General features: G+C 34.8%; 3 protein-coding genes across 3 annotated transcripts in view; all 3 read right to left on the reverse strand.

Moving 5' to 3' along the window:
* LOC113498231 (talin-1-like) overlaps positions 1-7,413 on the reverse strand; it is a 69,004-nt gene extending 61,591 nt beyond the window's left edge. Inside the window, exons 1-5 of the mRNA XM_026878169.1 lie at positions 6,806-7,413; positions 6,271-6,420; positions 5,966-6,069; positions 5,458-5,596; positions 4,584-4,775 (exon numbers count right to left, since the gene is read on the reverse strand). Coding sequence (XP_026733970.1) covers positions 4,584-4,775; positions 5,458-5,596; positions 5,966-6,069; positions 6,271-6,420; positions 6,806-6,938 — 718 coding nt within the window. The 5' untranslated portion in view covers positions 6,939-7,413. The remainder of the gene's footprint in view (positions 1-4,583; positions 4,776-5,457; positions 5,597-5,965; positions 6,070-6,270; positions 6,421-6,805) is intronic.
* On the reverse strand, positions 745-2,291 carry LOC113497919. Its single transcript, XM_026877725.1, has 2 exons — positions 2,062-2,291; positions 745-1,776 (listed from the first exon to the last, which is right to left on the reverse strand). The coding sequence occupies exons 1-2, from the start codon at positions 2,204-2,206 to the stop codon at positions 1,214-1,216; spliced, it is 708 nt and encodes a 235-aa protein (XP_026733526.1). The 5' UTR covers positions 2,207-2,291; the 3' UTR covers positions 745-1,213.
* Positions 7,414-12,818: 5,405 nt separating the features above from the next.
* LOC113497872 (vinculin) overlaps positions 12,819-15,953 on the reverse strand; it is a 36,552-nt gene continuing 33,417 nt past the window's right edge. The window contains exon 25 of the mRNA XM_026877633.1: positions 12,819-15,799. Coding sequence (XP_026733434.1) covers positions 15,692-15,799 — 108 coding nt within the window. The 3' untranslated portion in view covers positions 12,819-15,691. The remainder of the gene's footprint in view (positions 15,800-15,953) is intronic.

Consider the following 15,953-nt stretch of genomic DNA (forward strand, 5'->3'; position numbering starts at 1 on the left):
CTAAATTTTGTTACCAGTAGAGTCCTTAACAATACTATATTAATAGGTCAATCATTAGTCATCACTGAACAATGAGTAATTATTATAATAGGAATTTCAACGTAACTATGCATTACGTAAATAGTTCTAGGCAAACAATAATTAAAAAAAAACTGTTAAACTCTCACGCTTCATAACATAAAGCCCTGTAACAGACGAACTGACAAACATCAGAGAAAAGCTACAAATGTTCAGACTTTTATAGAAACCGCGACCCTTGAGATCGTTCCCACATTTCTTCTAAGAGTAAACACTAAACAGACAATAAAATATATCAAATCCAGCGATCTCAAAAAAATACTTAAATTTTTTTTTTCGTATTTTACTTATACAATAAAAGATTTTAATTAAATATAAAAAAAAAAAACTAATTACAATCTAAGCATCTAACTTAACTATATGACTTGTTCTGCCCGATCAACAAAAGCTCAAATATAATAACAAGTCAAACAACAAGTCGTCGGCTCCAGGCCGCCGCGTGTCGCGTAGTGTGCGTGGCTCCGACACGACGACACGACGCGACGATGTGTGCGTGACCTATCGATCGACGACCCATACGCCCGCACTACGGAAACTCGAACGATACTCGCTTTTGTGTTGCGATCAGAGTTTGGAGGTTGAGATTTATTGTCGATCGAGGAAATTGGGTAAGCGTCGTATGATATCAAAGTTTTATTTTGTTTATAAAATAAATAAAATACAGTCTCGGTGTATTTAAATGTTGTGTCAAATGACGTGTAAGTTTAATAAGCAGCAGAATAAAAGGCAGTGCTCCAGTTACAAATATAACACGTAATATAGATTTTTCTTCAACTGACTCAGGAATTTCTATTGAATTTTTAAATAATGATGATGTTCTTATATACTTTGTCTGTAACTGTGATTTTAATGAAGTTTTTCCTTACATTTTAATAATAACAATTACGAATACCTACAGAATATTAAGTAAAAAATAATGAACACAGCGTATTGATATATTAGAGATCTTCCACAACAGTATCTACTGATACATTACAACTTCGCAATAACTTATAAATTTGCCGATGTGGAAACTTTACAGCACACAATTATACAATTAAAATAATAAAATTATAAATAATACTCCTGGAAGTCTGTGTTATGAATTAACAGTAATTAAGTCAAAATATCCTAAAATTAGACACTAAAGTAGACATTATCCATCTAAATATAAAACTTCAGTAGTCGACACCTTAACAATATCTTCTTTCTGTTTCTGCACAATCTGTTGCAAATCGTGTTCTTGTACGACGGCGAATATTTTGCTCTTTGCTACGTTCAAGTGATATGGCGTGAAAGTCTTTAGTGTGGCTCCGATACTGAGTAGAAATGCGTCCACTGGATCTGTAGGATCTAACTCCGAGCTTTGGGTCTCGTTCAAAGAAGATACAGATGGTTTGGGGTCCTCAATCAAGACTGGCTCTTTACGCTTCCTCGTTCTATTCTTCTTTGTTTTAACTTTTTTGATTGGCACGTCGGAGTCGTCGCTGACGGCTGGCTCGTCAACTTCTGCTTCTGCCTCTGCCCACTCTTGCGACCTCTGTTCCTCCTCTTCTTCTACAGTGAGGATGACCCTGTCTCGATAGAATGGCCTCATGAACGCCAGATCAGTTTCGTACTTGTACTGCCGCGGCGGATGGACCGGGTCGGTCAGATTCTTTTTTAATATTCTTCTGTGGACATCCCTTATGTTAATCCATCTTACTTTGCAGTCTGCCGCTAGAATATAAGTTGTACAAATAAATTATCAGTTTGATAATAATTACGTTGTCGATAGTGAGTTGTATAGAGTTCAATATTACAGATATACCTGTAATAGAGCAAATGTATTAAAAAGTGATTGTATTTGAAAAAGAAACATTAATTCATGTTAATCGTTATTGTAATTTCTATGTATATTCAATCTTTCTTCAAATGGAACTCACATACAACTCACAAAAGCGACAACCGTTCAAAACAAAAACCAATGGTATCTCCATATCGTGAATTCTAAAGACTACTCACCAGATTGTCTCAGCTCGTCTCCAATCTTCTGCCAAGTGACCTCTCTTGTGTTGAAGTCCATATACTTCCTGTGGTTGAAGTCGTACAGTACGGGGTTGTCGCGAACCAGTCGGATCAGTTTGACGTCTAGTTTCTCGTGGAACATCGTGGCCTGCACTGATCGGCAACGTGCGTCGTCGTGACTCGCGTCGTTTCGTATCGGTCGTAGGCGATGCCTCTCGCTCACACGCGGCGGTGGAAGGTTTATATGAAGCTTTAACTTAGTACTTGAATTGAATGTGATTTGATATTGACTTCAAACGTTGTTATATGTTATTTATTTAAAAAAGTAACGCAGTATTGTTTTTTATTCTTTTTTTATACACTTTAAAAAATAAGTATATTAAAAATATAATATTTTACGGCACCGCTGTATGAGGTATACGTGGCAAATAGGTATATCTATGTCGTAAAAAGTAACGGACGCAGGAATTTGACAAAGATATAAATATGAAAAATAAACATTTAGTTTATTTTCATCTGCTTTAATACTACTAGCAATCACACCATTTGTATCAAATTATAGTCATCGTAAACTGCACATAATTTTACACATCACTCATAGGTAATACTTTAGTCATTGATTAATCATACCTACACGTAATGTGAAACATATTCCATAGATAAACAAGGGGTTTTACGAATTCAACTTTAGAGCAATGGATGGCCCCGAGCTTAGCTTCCTTAAGTTTTTTTTTGTTATAAGGACGTACATGATTTATTGGCAGGTTAATAGTCCACATTGAGTTGTAAAACGGATTATGTACCATTACATTGTGTCTAATTTTACTAATATCATTCTATGGTGTACAATAGAGAATACATTTTATTCTATTGTATGTTTCCATCGTTCCACATCTCCATGTAAACCGTCCCGTCACAAAGCGCGGGTCTCGCGGCGCGTCGTATCGGCAACTCGGCACCGACGCGACGCGGTCGTTTCAATGGCGCAGACTTCAAACGAATCGAATCGAATTCTCAGCCGCACTCTCGTATAAAAACCCTCGTATTATTTTTAATTTCTTTTTATTTTAAAATTACAAGCCAATGTTTGATTTAACGTTTTGTCTCTATCACTAAAAAAACGAGCTTTGGAGTGACTCGTCTTCTGAATGACTTATTACTTTTATCAAAATAATAATTTCACTAATTTAATGAAATTTGACAAACGGCGGCTGAAATTCTGGAATAATATGTAATCTATTCCTTGCAGCAATAACACCATCAACACGCAAAATTATGGGCAGAAGCTAGCAGTAAAGTAAAAGTTCATTAAGATAAAGTTTTTAAACATAAGGATTATGCTATGTGCTATATGTACTAGATCGTACTTATATTCTAAAGTTATTAATTTCAATTAGACAACTAAGTAGCTCTTTTGGGACGCTAAAGTTTATGGTTATTTAAGGTTTTATGTTATCCAAAGTGTAAAAACGGAAAACTATTACTAAGGCTCTTCCTTCTATCCGTCTGTCTGTAGGTCTGTCTTTAAGTCACCAAGCATGTCATAAACTGTGATAGCTAGGCAGTAAAAAAATAAAGACTGAACTTAGGCAACACTTGTAACGATAGGGATTCACAAATGCATTTTTCTTAAGCCTATTTCTTACGTAAACCTCAGTACCCTCTCTCAGACCCGAGTCCAGCTGGCACTTAACCAGTTTTTATTCTTTTGTTACAATACGAACAGACAAATTGACTCACTTACTACGTATTCGATATAAGAGAGGTGTGCTATGTATAAGCTTCTTAAACGTGCATTTCAATAAAATAAACATCATCTGTATTTACATTGGGACAGACAAGTGATTCATCGCGAACCGATGTCATCATTACAAACGCGTGCCTTATTCATTCATACATTTACTTACTATTGATATGTATTATTATGTATTGGTTAAAAGGAGCGGTCATATAGTGGCCTGTTGGTCTAGTAGTTAGTGGCCTTGACTACTATCCGAAAGTTGTGGGTTCGATTCCCAAATCACTATCTCAGGATGAGTGTTTGTTTGATGAGGACGATCATGTTTTGTACCGACTTTGGGTGACACTTATTTAAATTATTTATGTATTTAGAAATATATGAGTATGTTTGTTTATCAGTTGTCTACTCATAATACAAGCTTTGTTTAGTTTGAGACCAGGTGGCGTTCAGCTTTGTATTATTAATAAAGATTACGCGGGTTCAGACTGCCGTCCAACCTGGTCGAAATCATGCAATCAAAGGTGCATGATCGCATCTTTAATTTCCCGTTACATATCATTAATATTATTAATATTTTTCTCAAAAAGAAAAATTGGCACAGGAATTTAAAACTTGTGTCGCGGAGGTATGCACAAACATTCAAGTCACATGCACAAAGACACCAAGACTCAGGACAAGCATTTGTGATCACACAAAAGTTTGTCCTATGTGTGTGAGTTAGATGTTGTGACCTCACCCACTCGGCTATCCTTACACTCCTTATCCTTTAGCCACTAACCTTGCTGCTCAGTAACGGGATGGCGTCCGTTGAGGATGGCGTCCCGAGTCTGCACGTACAGCAGGTTGAGCTGCACGGGGTCGCGCGCGTCCACGTTGCGGTCCGAGAAGAACAGGCGCCGCTTCAGCAGCACCGTCTGCGAGGGGTCCACGCCCTGCTCGCGGAGGGTGCGGTGCTGGTCCAGCCACTCCACTGCGGGAGAGGTGATGAGATAAAACTTGAGAGGTCTCAAGGAACTCGCGGATGGAAAGAAGCGATTAATTAGTGAAGGAATTGTGTGATTTTTATGTAATACATGTAGCGATAAGAGCGCCATTGTACCCTAACATTGTATGTATTAAGAATCACTGCTGCAATTCCATGGTGCACAATAAAGAAAATCCTATTCTATTCTATTCTACATGTAAACTTAATCAGAACCTGCTTGCTTTCTATAAGAGAGTGACAGAGAGACAGACAGAGAAAAGCGCGCCCGCCGCACGGTTCACAATTAAAGCAAAAAGCGTTGTTACAAGTTTTGGACTTAATTTATTCCGTTTAGCCCCCGTATGTACTATGTTCTTAGAATTGATATGTTTCCAGCTTTTTTGTAACTATTTAAAAATAAAATTGTACTTTGGAAACATGAGCATATTATGGAAATTATTTTATGTCACACCTATTAGAGTATTATAAATCTATTATATTCCAATTCATAGCCATATTTTGCACAGTAATTCAAGAAATCATTTTTCCCTTTTTAGGTTGAGTGTCACACTTTTTCTGACTTAAACCCCTTTCCTATAAAATCCCTTTCGGATAATCCCACTATCATATAGATCGGTAAGCGTGGTGATGTGTCACAAAGGAGGCTTAACAAATCACAATCACATACCATTGTCATCAGTCTTCAGCCTCTTGCTCATCTGCTCGAGCAGTTCATCTCGCTCCCTCTGCTGCACCTTCGCTTTGCGTGTGAGGGTGCCCGTCACTGGTTCCTTGCCTTCCTCTTCTTCTGCGACTTCCTCACGACACTAAAAGATAAAAATTAATGATAAACCTTTGAGATAACTTTATGGATAGATACTTTATAGATGGATACTTTTTTTAACAATGATTTTTCTTTTTTATTCTCAGGATAATGGGTAGTACTCCGGTAATCTTAATTGTTCCTTATTATTTATTATTAAGAGAATTTCAAATTATAAAATTTACTTAATTTATTATTAATTGACGTAAAAAAAATTTTGGGTTAAATGATCAGAAATATAAAAACACCAGGAAACATAGTTCCAGGTATTGTAGTGGCACTATTGGCAGGACCTAGATTCGTCCTCCGCCAGTAGATTGTATATGGTCGTATTGACTTATAGATAAAAATAGAACACATTGTTTTTGCTTACCAGTCCATACTCGTCATGGTTGGTGATGCCGATACGCGCGCACACTTGGAACAGCAGCTCTATCACTGTGCTGGCCTCCTCCACCTGCAGGGTCTTCACAGTGCCTGAGGTAGAAAAGGAAGGCTTGCTAATGAGTTCAGTAGTTATTTTTCATTTAAGATTACTAAGAGTATACTAAGAGCAACGAAGACACTTCAATAGAATATGGCTATCTATATGAAATTATTTTGAACTTGAATTCAAAACTGCCGCATAGTTGTTGAAGAACTTCGTCAATTTGCAAATTGATTAACGTTTCTACTTACCATCAAGAAGCCGGACCCTCAGGTTCCTGACCTTGCAGATGTAGTCGAGCGAGTCTCCATCCCGCAGCATGTAGTAGTCCAGGTTCCGCTCGTTCTCCAGCCACACGCCCGTCAGGTCGTCGTCAGCAGAGCGCAGGAATAACGCATATTCTGGTATGAAAGAGAACGAATTGATCATATTAAATAATATGCATAATGTGCAGTGATCATATTAAATGCATGCTGGGCGATTTTTGTTTTCAGGATATAAAGCTTATGCCTTCAACTCATGTATGCTCTGCGCGACTCTGGCAATCCTTAGACCTTTTCGAATTCTTGAAGAGTGGCTGTAAAGAACCCATCCCTCAATCCGAGTCAGAAAGGACGTGGAGAACGACGCATTAATATTTTTTGATATATTAAAATGAATTCTGTGCTGTGATGTACTTTTTTTGTGCTACCTGTTAGCAAAAAAATTCATTGATCCATCATCATCCCTCAATTATCCTCTGCATAGTTAGAAGTTTATCCGAGTAAAGGGCTTACAAGTTCTGACCTTTATTATCCGGCACGATGACCTTCTCCTTGACGACCTTGTGCGCCTCCTGGACCGTCATCCGTGAGTCGAACTTCACCTTCCTCGTAACGGCTCCATTGTCCTGCACTATCTTTAACGATAGGGACGGCATCTCGACACTCCTGTGAAGAAGTATTATGGAATATTTTTCAGATGACAGGCGATGATGGTCAAAATGTTCATCAGATGCAAAAATATTTCATTTGATGATTAGGTGCCTATTTGACGTGTAGAAATTAGAGGTGACGAAATAAAATTTAGAAACCCCCGATAGTTACCCACCACTAATTTTCTAAGCTAAGGACTATCTCAATTAAGTCAACTTCTTCTATTTCAGTGCGCTTTCATTTGAGTCCCTACTCGAGTATATTTGCACACATTAGGTTATTCTTTCCCACTTTCATGCCCACAACTTTTAAACTACTCAATTTTTATCAAACATGTCTAAGAAAACTCGCACTTAATTCACATTTCATACAAATAAAATTTAATTTAAAGCGATCAATCCGTTCGCGAGTTATCATGCCACAGACAAACAGACACATCCAACCTATAACAACTTATAACCTCTTTTAAAAACAATGAACATGTACCAAGCTCTTAAGGCAGCACAACTGACGTTGTGTGAGCGAGATAGCTAATTTCAATTAGCCTATATAACATTCCACAACTTACACGTAACGCCATCTAGTCTCAAACTGAGCAAAACTTGTATTATGATGATTGGACAACTGATATATTTTAAAATACATATTATTGATAACATATACTAAGACACAAACATTTTTCCTGGGTGAACACACATACATAGTTTAGCCACATAATACCTCCACCAATAGCTATTATAAAAAACACAGTCCACTTACTAACCACTTCTTATTCACGTCTCTTGAAAAACAGAATTTTGTACTGTCTCACTTTCCACAACTTGTATTACTTAATATAAGAATGACTATAATTATAACATGTCTCGACTATCCTTGTCCACAGCAATCTGAAGTGTTTTCAATCCTATACATAAGAGCAGTGTGTCACGCGCTGACTAAGTTTTTACAAAAACGTTACGAATATTCTAAGTATGTATTATATCAAAAGTTAGTCATCCGTATCGTCATGGCTTCTTCGGTTCTGCAGTTCCGGGGTCACTCTCATATTGTAAACTGACTAGATCAGACTAGATGCCCAGATTATTAAGGAATCTTCCTGCCGGGGCAACAGGTTTGTCTGAAGGGGTTACCGTGACCCCGTTACACGAAGGGCAAAGAAAGGAACATGGATGGGGTTTAGTCAGAAGTCTGACATTCCCTTCCACTCAACCCACAGCGGTAGAAGTCATTTGATGATTTCTCATTCAAAAAATAAACATTATAAAGAAGCTAAGCATTTGTGGATCACACAAAAGCTTGTCCTATACAGGGATCGAACCCTTGACGCGTCGCGCACAGTGGGTTTGGCGTGGTGAGCTACACCACTCGGCTCTGCGTACTGTCTACTGCCTAAAAGTCCGAATGATATTTGTATTATTTTATAACGCAGAAAACGCTGCGAATCGGGTAATGTTAACAATTAAATCACTTCACACAATCAAATCTGTAACACAGGTCTTACCTATCACAGACACCAGTCTCTATTTTATTACACAAAATAAGTACTGTAACATTGTGTGATAATGAGAAATAAACATTTTTTATTATTATTATTTTTTTATTATATAAATACCCTACCATTAACAAGTTCAAACCACTGACAAGACTCGGCACAAGTGATGTTATTTTTTAAAAACCTCACGACATTACGAATGAATTAATGCGTGAATTCGTTTTTTTTTTAATAAATATTTAAGTATAAATTATATAAACCAATCGATCCCACAATTCCCACTACATTACACACAGGTACTATTCTAATGGAAGTGTGTCATTACCTTGATTTTTTCCAATAGGAATATCTCAAAAATCACCGAAACCTACCCCTTTCAACAGTCTCAATAGAACTTATCATATTTAGGTAAATATTGAAACTAGAAATGGGGCGAGTACTCGGTTGGTACTCGGTACTCTTCGGGTGTTTTGACACTTGTACTCGTTCGAATAACTCGGTCTGAATGCCAGATATACTTTACATAATATGCAATTAAAACAGTGTTGATCAAAAACCCTTATCACTTAAGGAAATCTTTAAAAATCTCAGACAAGCAAATCAATATTAGGCACTATAATAACGAGGATGGCCAAGGAAACGATGGATGGATTGTGTAAAAGAGGTTGTGGCTGCAAAGAGTGTTTCATGTGAGATGACGTCAGAAAGAAAGGTAGGTATGTAAGTAGAAGACATGTTGCGCCGACCCCAAATAATAATTGGTATAACGGCAGGGGATGATGATTATGATGATAAATAAACTTTTACATGAAGTCTTGTTTCGTCGAATGTCTTACGCAAAATGGGTAATTGATTGAACCGGCTTAGGTAATCAGCCGAGTACTCGGTTGAAAATATATTGAGCCGAGTAAAACTCGGTACTCGTTACTCGACTTATAAAAATATCTACCCATATCACAGCTACATACTATGTACCTACCTTATGAAAATAAATTTTAATAGGGAAAAATTTAAAAAGTCAAATATTATAGATCTGAAAGAAAGAAACGAATACGCTATTTATAGACCTCGCGGGGCGTGTTACTTGGCGCATCTCTAATTACATCCAACCGTTAGTTTATTTCAAACATATAATTGTTTAAGTTTAGTTGAAGGCATGAATGTAAACATGGATGTTTGCATTGATTTGAAACTCATCACTTCATGTTAACTGTTTTCCTGTTAATTGTGACGCCGTAGTATCATTGTTACATTTAATTTTAGAATTTTTAACGGTTCTACACCTAGTTTTAGTAATACTTGTACCTATTTTAAATCATTACCTATGTATATATCGTGTTCTTAGCACCACCTAACGCTGATGAAATGGTATGACTATAAGATTGACACTGAGAACACAATAGAGCTACCGACTCTTAAAGCATTGCGCTTATCTGATATCTGTGGAGCAATAATAAGTAGCATAGCACTATATTATCTACCTATTACTATCTCCACGCATATTTAATTAGATTTGCTCGGTTTATTGTAGCTATGTACCATTTCGAACTAATGAGTCGAATGATATACTATGATTCTTCTGCTTGCTTCGCTTTCAGACGTCGCTAATCGCGATATTATAGCTTTTATGTGATAGTTAAAATACATGACAAATAAAAACTAGAATTAAAAAAGCATAATTAGTCCATCCCGTTCCCAAGTTGGTATAAATTCCAGTGTACTCAGCTATGCTTGTACAGCACTGACATCGGACTATTCTCATGATGGTGTCAAATAACATGATTCATTGTGACAATATTATGTTTTTATCATTATATTTGTACTTCATTTAGATATTTTATTTAGTTTTTCCATCCGTCTTTGACAGTTTATTTTATAACTGTCTATTTATCATTATTTTAACATTTTGTAAGATAATTAAACAGCACAATTAATAACGTAAACGTTGTCTATAATATAAAAAATATGACCTTGTAAAAATGTGAAATCGAAAAAAATGTAAAATACAAAATTATTATCTGCTTATTTGAAAATTTAGAGAAACCACTAACTTTGTACTTGATATCTGACATGCATATGTATTGTAAATAAAAAGATATTAAGATATTTTATTTTATAAGAAATAGTTCTATTGATCTACTTCTAGTCATGAGTTTATTTATAACTATGTTTAACATTAAGTAAGATAAATAGTTTTCGAGCTATCAGATAAATACGTCTATAAATAATTAAACATCAAAAAAAAAATCAAAAGAATTAAGCTTGCTATTCTGATCATCTTGAATAATAATTTATTCTACATTTTGTATTAGTAAGATTATAGTCTTGTGTATTTTGGTTTAATAACCTTTTAGAATTACCATGACTAATGTAATAATAATTACTAATTGTGTACATATATTTTAAATAATAATTTTATTGGGATTTTGTTTTAGTAATAAGTTTTTCTGGTATTCTTTTTTTGTTTATTTTTTAAAGTATTTTTTTTCCTCAGAATTTATTGGTTTTCGTTTAGATAGTGGTTCGTATTAAAGTATAAAGGCAGTGTTTAACATATGTCTAGGTTTTAGTTGCACCATATATAGATAGATATATGAAGCAGATTAAAGCTTAAATTTAAGTTATATTATACATAAGTCAGGAAGAATAGCTAAGAGAAGAAAGGAATGAAGACTAAACGAGTTCTTTTATAAATCTACTTACACTATTGTATATAAATGTATATGTCTTTAAAGTATGTTTTGGTGTTTTATAGTACTAGTACTACAACATAACTTGGCCTGCATTTTATCAAATGCGTCACTCACTGAGTTATACTTATAACCTTGAAACAAAACAAGAAATATTTATTCATTTTACTTGTGACTTCTGCAAAGCGAAAGGAGAAACCAGGATATTTATACTGAATCGGATTTTTATTTCTGATTCTTGACTAATTCGTTTCGGGCTACTTTTTTATTGTTAAAAAATGTCACAATCTCACAAACTTTACCTGCCTAAAATAAAAGTATAGACTTATAAAATACATTAGGAATTTCAATCAAATGTACACAAATACTTAATAATATATCTGGTACACGCAAGACGAAAGAAAACAAAACATCTAAATAAAAAATCTTTATTAGAATAAATAAAATATTAATAACAAAAAAAAGTGTAAAATATACGGATCCTTAATAAAAACATAAAAAGCACACAATTTAGTACATCATTCAATATTTTTTCGTATCCGTGAGACTTTTTCTTTTAGTTTATTTAACTAATTATCGTAACAGCTATTTATTGTACTTCTAGACTTTATCCTAAGACTTGTGTCCTAAGTTTCAATACTAAAATAATACAAAGTTCTAGATCTTTTGGGGGAAGACAAATATAAAGTTTATAGGCCCAGTAGACATAGGCACAACTAATACTAGTTGTTTTTTATTGAAGTATCTCTAGAAAGTTTATGTAAACATCCTGTTCTAGGTGTCTATAATATTTAGAAGTAAGCAAGACATAGAAAGATGGAAGGAAAAGTACGCTTAACACTAAAACAACACAACGTTTCTAAATACATATTTCACGTTCCTTAAGTCTTACGGATACTTCATTGAACTGGGTGTTCGACGCTTTTAAAATTGTTGACTATACAGAGTTGCAAAGACGTCATATTGTTTTCATATAATAACTATTCTGTTAGGCTAGGCAGTAAGCTATAGCAAATTGTGAAGACAGTTCTAATGTCCTTTAAAGTTTGGAGAAATCATTTTTGAAATAGTGCTGAATGCATGGTTAGCTTTGAAAGAATAGTTTCACATTTATTACTTATGTCTTCTCATGTCTGCAAATCCCAACTATGTATCGCATACACATCATACATTTTTAAAAGTTGCCAAATACCCAAGTCCCATGATCAACAGTTATTTACAAGTGTTCCAAGTTATACTCTAAGATGTATATTTATATGTAATCTCTCGTTCTCATACAAAAATATTGCTTTCACGCCGCGGTCCTACGCTAGGTTAATAAGCTTTATATATTTTTATCTGATATAAGATATTATGTGCACAACGACCATACAACCTTTAGACACCTCATTTTAGGGGATCGATGTCTGTCTGACGTAAGACTTTCAAATCTTGTACAGGGCGTTCGTGACGTTCTCAACAATTTGGAATTAGTTTCATATCTTCTTCTAATGTCTAATATATAAAATTCCCGTGTCACGATGTTAATTACCGTACTCCTCCGAAAATGTTCGACCGATTCTTATGAAATTTTGTATACATATTGGGTAGGTCTGAGAATAGAACAACATCAATTTTTCATACCCCTAAGTGATAAGGGTTGCTCACACTAAAAAAATATATTTTATTTATTGGACGAAATTGTTTGGTTTTGCTTTTATTATAATGTGGCATTAAAAATACATACAACTAGAAAAAAATATATTCGGCATAACAACGTTTGCTGGGTCAGCTAGTATTCTTATATTAGGCTACTTTGCTTCACAGCAACTTAGCTGGTTGACATAATGATTTTGATGTTTCAGACTGAGAATTAAGCCTTAGGTTGTATGGTCATCGTCTTTGCCTTTTTCTAAAGGGCAACTTTTATTGCTATACTTTCAAAATTTTCTTATATTGTATTTTCAAGCCAACAAATCATATTCCTCAGTTAAGAGTATGGATTTTACATTATTGAAAAGAAAATCCATTTTAGTATTAGATTCAAAAAAATCTATAATTTGTAAAAGGCTATTTAACGTCTAAGGCCACAGTTTACATCAGCTAATTGTACAATCGGACGCTGACAGTTACTTGAGTGGACTAAAGCTACGTATTTATGTAAAATATATATCTTTATGTCGCTAAAGGATAAGGCATGTAGGTATTAAGAGATACTAAAAGTTTACCTGCATTAAGAGGAATATCTAACTCCACAAAATATGTACTTCATTAAAAAGTAAAGAAAAAATCAAATACTTTCCTTCATATAATTATTGAAAGCCATTTCTACATCAAGCTACAAGTGACCAGCCTCTTAAACAAGTAAATTAACAAGCGTTAATGGTGACGGAAACATTTAAATGACATGTAATGTAAAGAAATTACATTTCCATGTCAATATGTCACTTGACAGGGCCCTTTTTTCTTGGTGAAAAGCTAATGACTTCAACCCACGCTGAGGGCAAGGCGTGCGTATATGTCGGACTTTTGCCGAATCAAAACACCCCGGGGCTCTACAGTTTAGGCAACTGTAGAGCCCAAGTCACATTGACAGGCCTCTGCTAAACTTCTCATAAAAGCAGTTCACATAAAAAAACGACATTTCAACAATTTTTCACTTCAATAGAAAACGCTCAAATTCATAGTAGACAGGTCTAAGTCACGTGACTTGTTAAAGGTCACTTGTTTAGAGAGGCTGACGTGGGGTCGAATCGTTAATCCTTGGAACTAGGTATATGTTTGTAGGTCAAAGCTTGAACAATTTCCCTTGTTTAGAAAGGCTGGTCATTCATGATATGGGTTTTAAGGCCTTATTAGTAAATATTTAGTTACCATACATCTGCAAGGCGTTAGGACCTAATCTACTATAAAGCACAAAGATGGCACTTACTTTCAGAATCACACTTTTCTATCACTATTCAATTATTACTCACATTTCGTTGTACAAACATAAATTAATAATTATTGAAAAACTCTTGTGTTGGCTGGCAACACTAACCTCAGATTTCATTTTAATACGAAAAAAAGCTGCCGGGGTTACACGTATTTACTTACAAGGTTGTATTATATAATAAATGTAGAAGACTATTAGTTGTCTAGATTATGTATAAGTGGGTATAAATAACTAGTGATTTTATGTACAGTCAAGCACAAAAATGTTAAAAGTGAATTTACACACCCGTGTATATCACATGCACCTTAGTATTTAGTATAAATTGTCCTGGGCTTGTATATTTCTGAATCTCCTGTCCTTTTTAATTAATAGTTCGATAAACTGGGGTCAAAATTACATTGTTTTTAAATGACAAATAAGCCCTGAATATTTAGCACCTGAGTAATTCTACACTTTTGTGACTGACTGTACTTTACATTGATCAACTTATCTACATTATATATAAAAATATATATTTATATGCTATAATATAATCTCATATATACTAAACACCTAACAAAAACATACAACACAATACATACTGTACCTAACTAACATAATATATGTATAATATTGTAAATATTTAGTATAATTGTCATTCATAATTACGATTTACAAAGTTCATTCACTCAGATGTACATAAATTATTATATGTCGATCGTTGCGCGTGCGCCGAGTAAAAGACTGCGGTCATTTTGTAGGTTAACGTTTAATTGGAGCTATTTCTTGTTTTTTTGAGAATTTAATACATTTTACTAACTGACCGTGCTATCTTGGAACTGAACCCAATTATTCAGTTATAGTATTGTTTTTTCAACAATCATGGTAATTAACGTTTCAAAATCATAGAAAATAGACTCTTTCTTATTAAATATTGTGCCCACAGTGTAAATACAGGAACCATAATAGGGTTTCCGTTACTGAGGCTCTGCTGTATGTATGTAAGTCCGTCAGAAGGCAGTGTGATGGTTAGTTAGTTGAAATATTCACGGATGATTTATTTCTCTTGAAAAAAATAAAGTTCTAATCTTTTTCTCTGTGTTTTGAGACCGACTCACATTTGACCTATTTTTCACAAACATATCAAACTAGCTCTCATTTCAGATAACTTCAAAACATCCGCAGTCATTTACAATAATTAACATTACTTGTGTTCTAGTTACAATATTTGAAGATCGACTCTAGATCTATAAGGCTACGGTATATTATTACATACGTTAATTTTACTAACGGAGTGTTCAAGATGTTATTTAAAAGTGTATTTTGTACTTCAAAATATGACTATTTCTTTCAATATCATTGGAGATCTTTGTGGATTTTTTCAATGTTACACAGATAACACGTTATCTGAATACTTCGATTTGTCTACAGCTGTAGTTGTCATCAATTAAATTCATGATTTAATTAATTTCCACTAATTTTCTACACCACTAAGCATGGACCATATCAGACGCACTGTAAATATACGTCAACCATCATTGTCTTATAATCCTTGATCAATTTCAGCGTCAACGTCCAAATAGAAATAAACAAGAGTCATATTGAACACCCTATTAGCTTCCTACTCTACGCCAGCTCACCAGTTGTGACTGGTTCCCGTCGCTAGCTACTCTGTAGCTGACCTTATATCTGGTACCAGGGGGAGCGACGCACCCAGCGCAGGCGGTATCCGCCTTGCTCGGTGCGGATCTTGATGGACGCACCCTCTGCTGCTTTTACTGTTTCCTTTACCTGGTGGTTTAAAATGGATAATTGTAATGAAATAGTTCCAATTATGGCTAAACTGAAATTCATAACTGGGCGTGACATTAGTGACATTCCAGTGGTTTTTATAAACGACGCCCACAGTAAGCAATCGAATACTTGTCTCATTCAAAGTCACATA

Source organism: Trichoplusia ni, chromosome 10, assembly GCF_003590095.1.
Source record: "Trichoplusia ni isolate ovarian cell line Hi5 chromosome 10, tn1, whole genome shotgun sequence".
Taxonomy (NCBI): domain Eukaryota; kingdom Metazoa; phylum Arthropoda; class Insecta; order Lepidoptera; family Noctuidae; genus Trichoplusia; species Trichoplusia ni.

Bases quoted from the DNA above. Each gene is read 5' to 3' on its own strand.
- LOC113497919 (XM_026877725.1), bottom strand. From the start codon at position 2,206: ATGTTCCACGAGAAACTAGACGTCAAACTGATCCGACTGGTTCGCGAC. The intron at 1,777-2,061 runs GTGAGTAGTCTT...CTTATATTCTAG, and splicing joins AGACGAGCTGAGACAATCTG to CGGCAGACTGCAAAGTAAGA.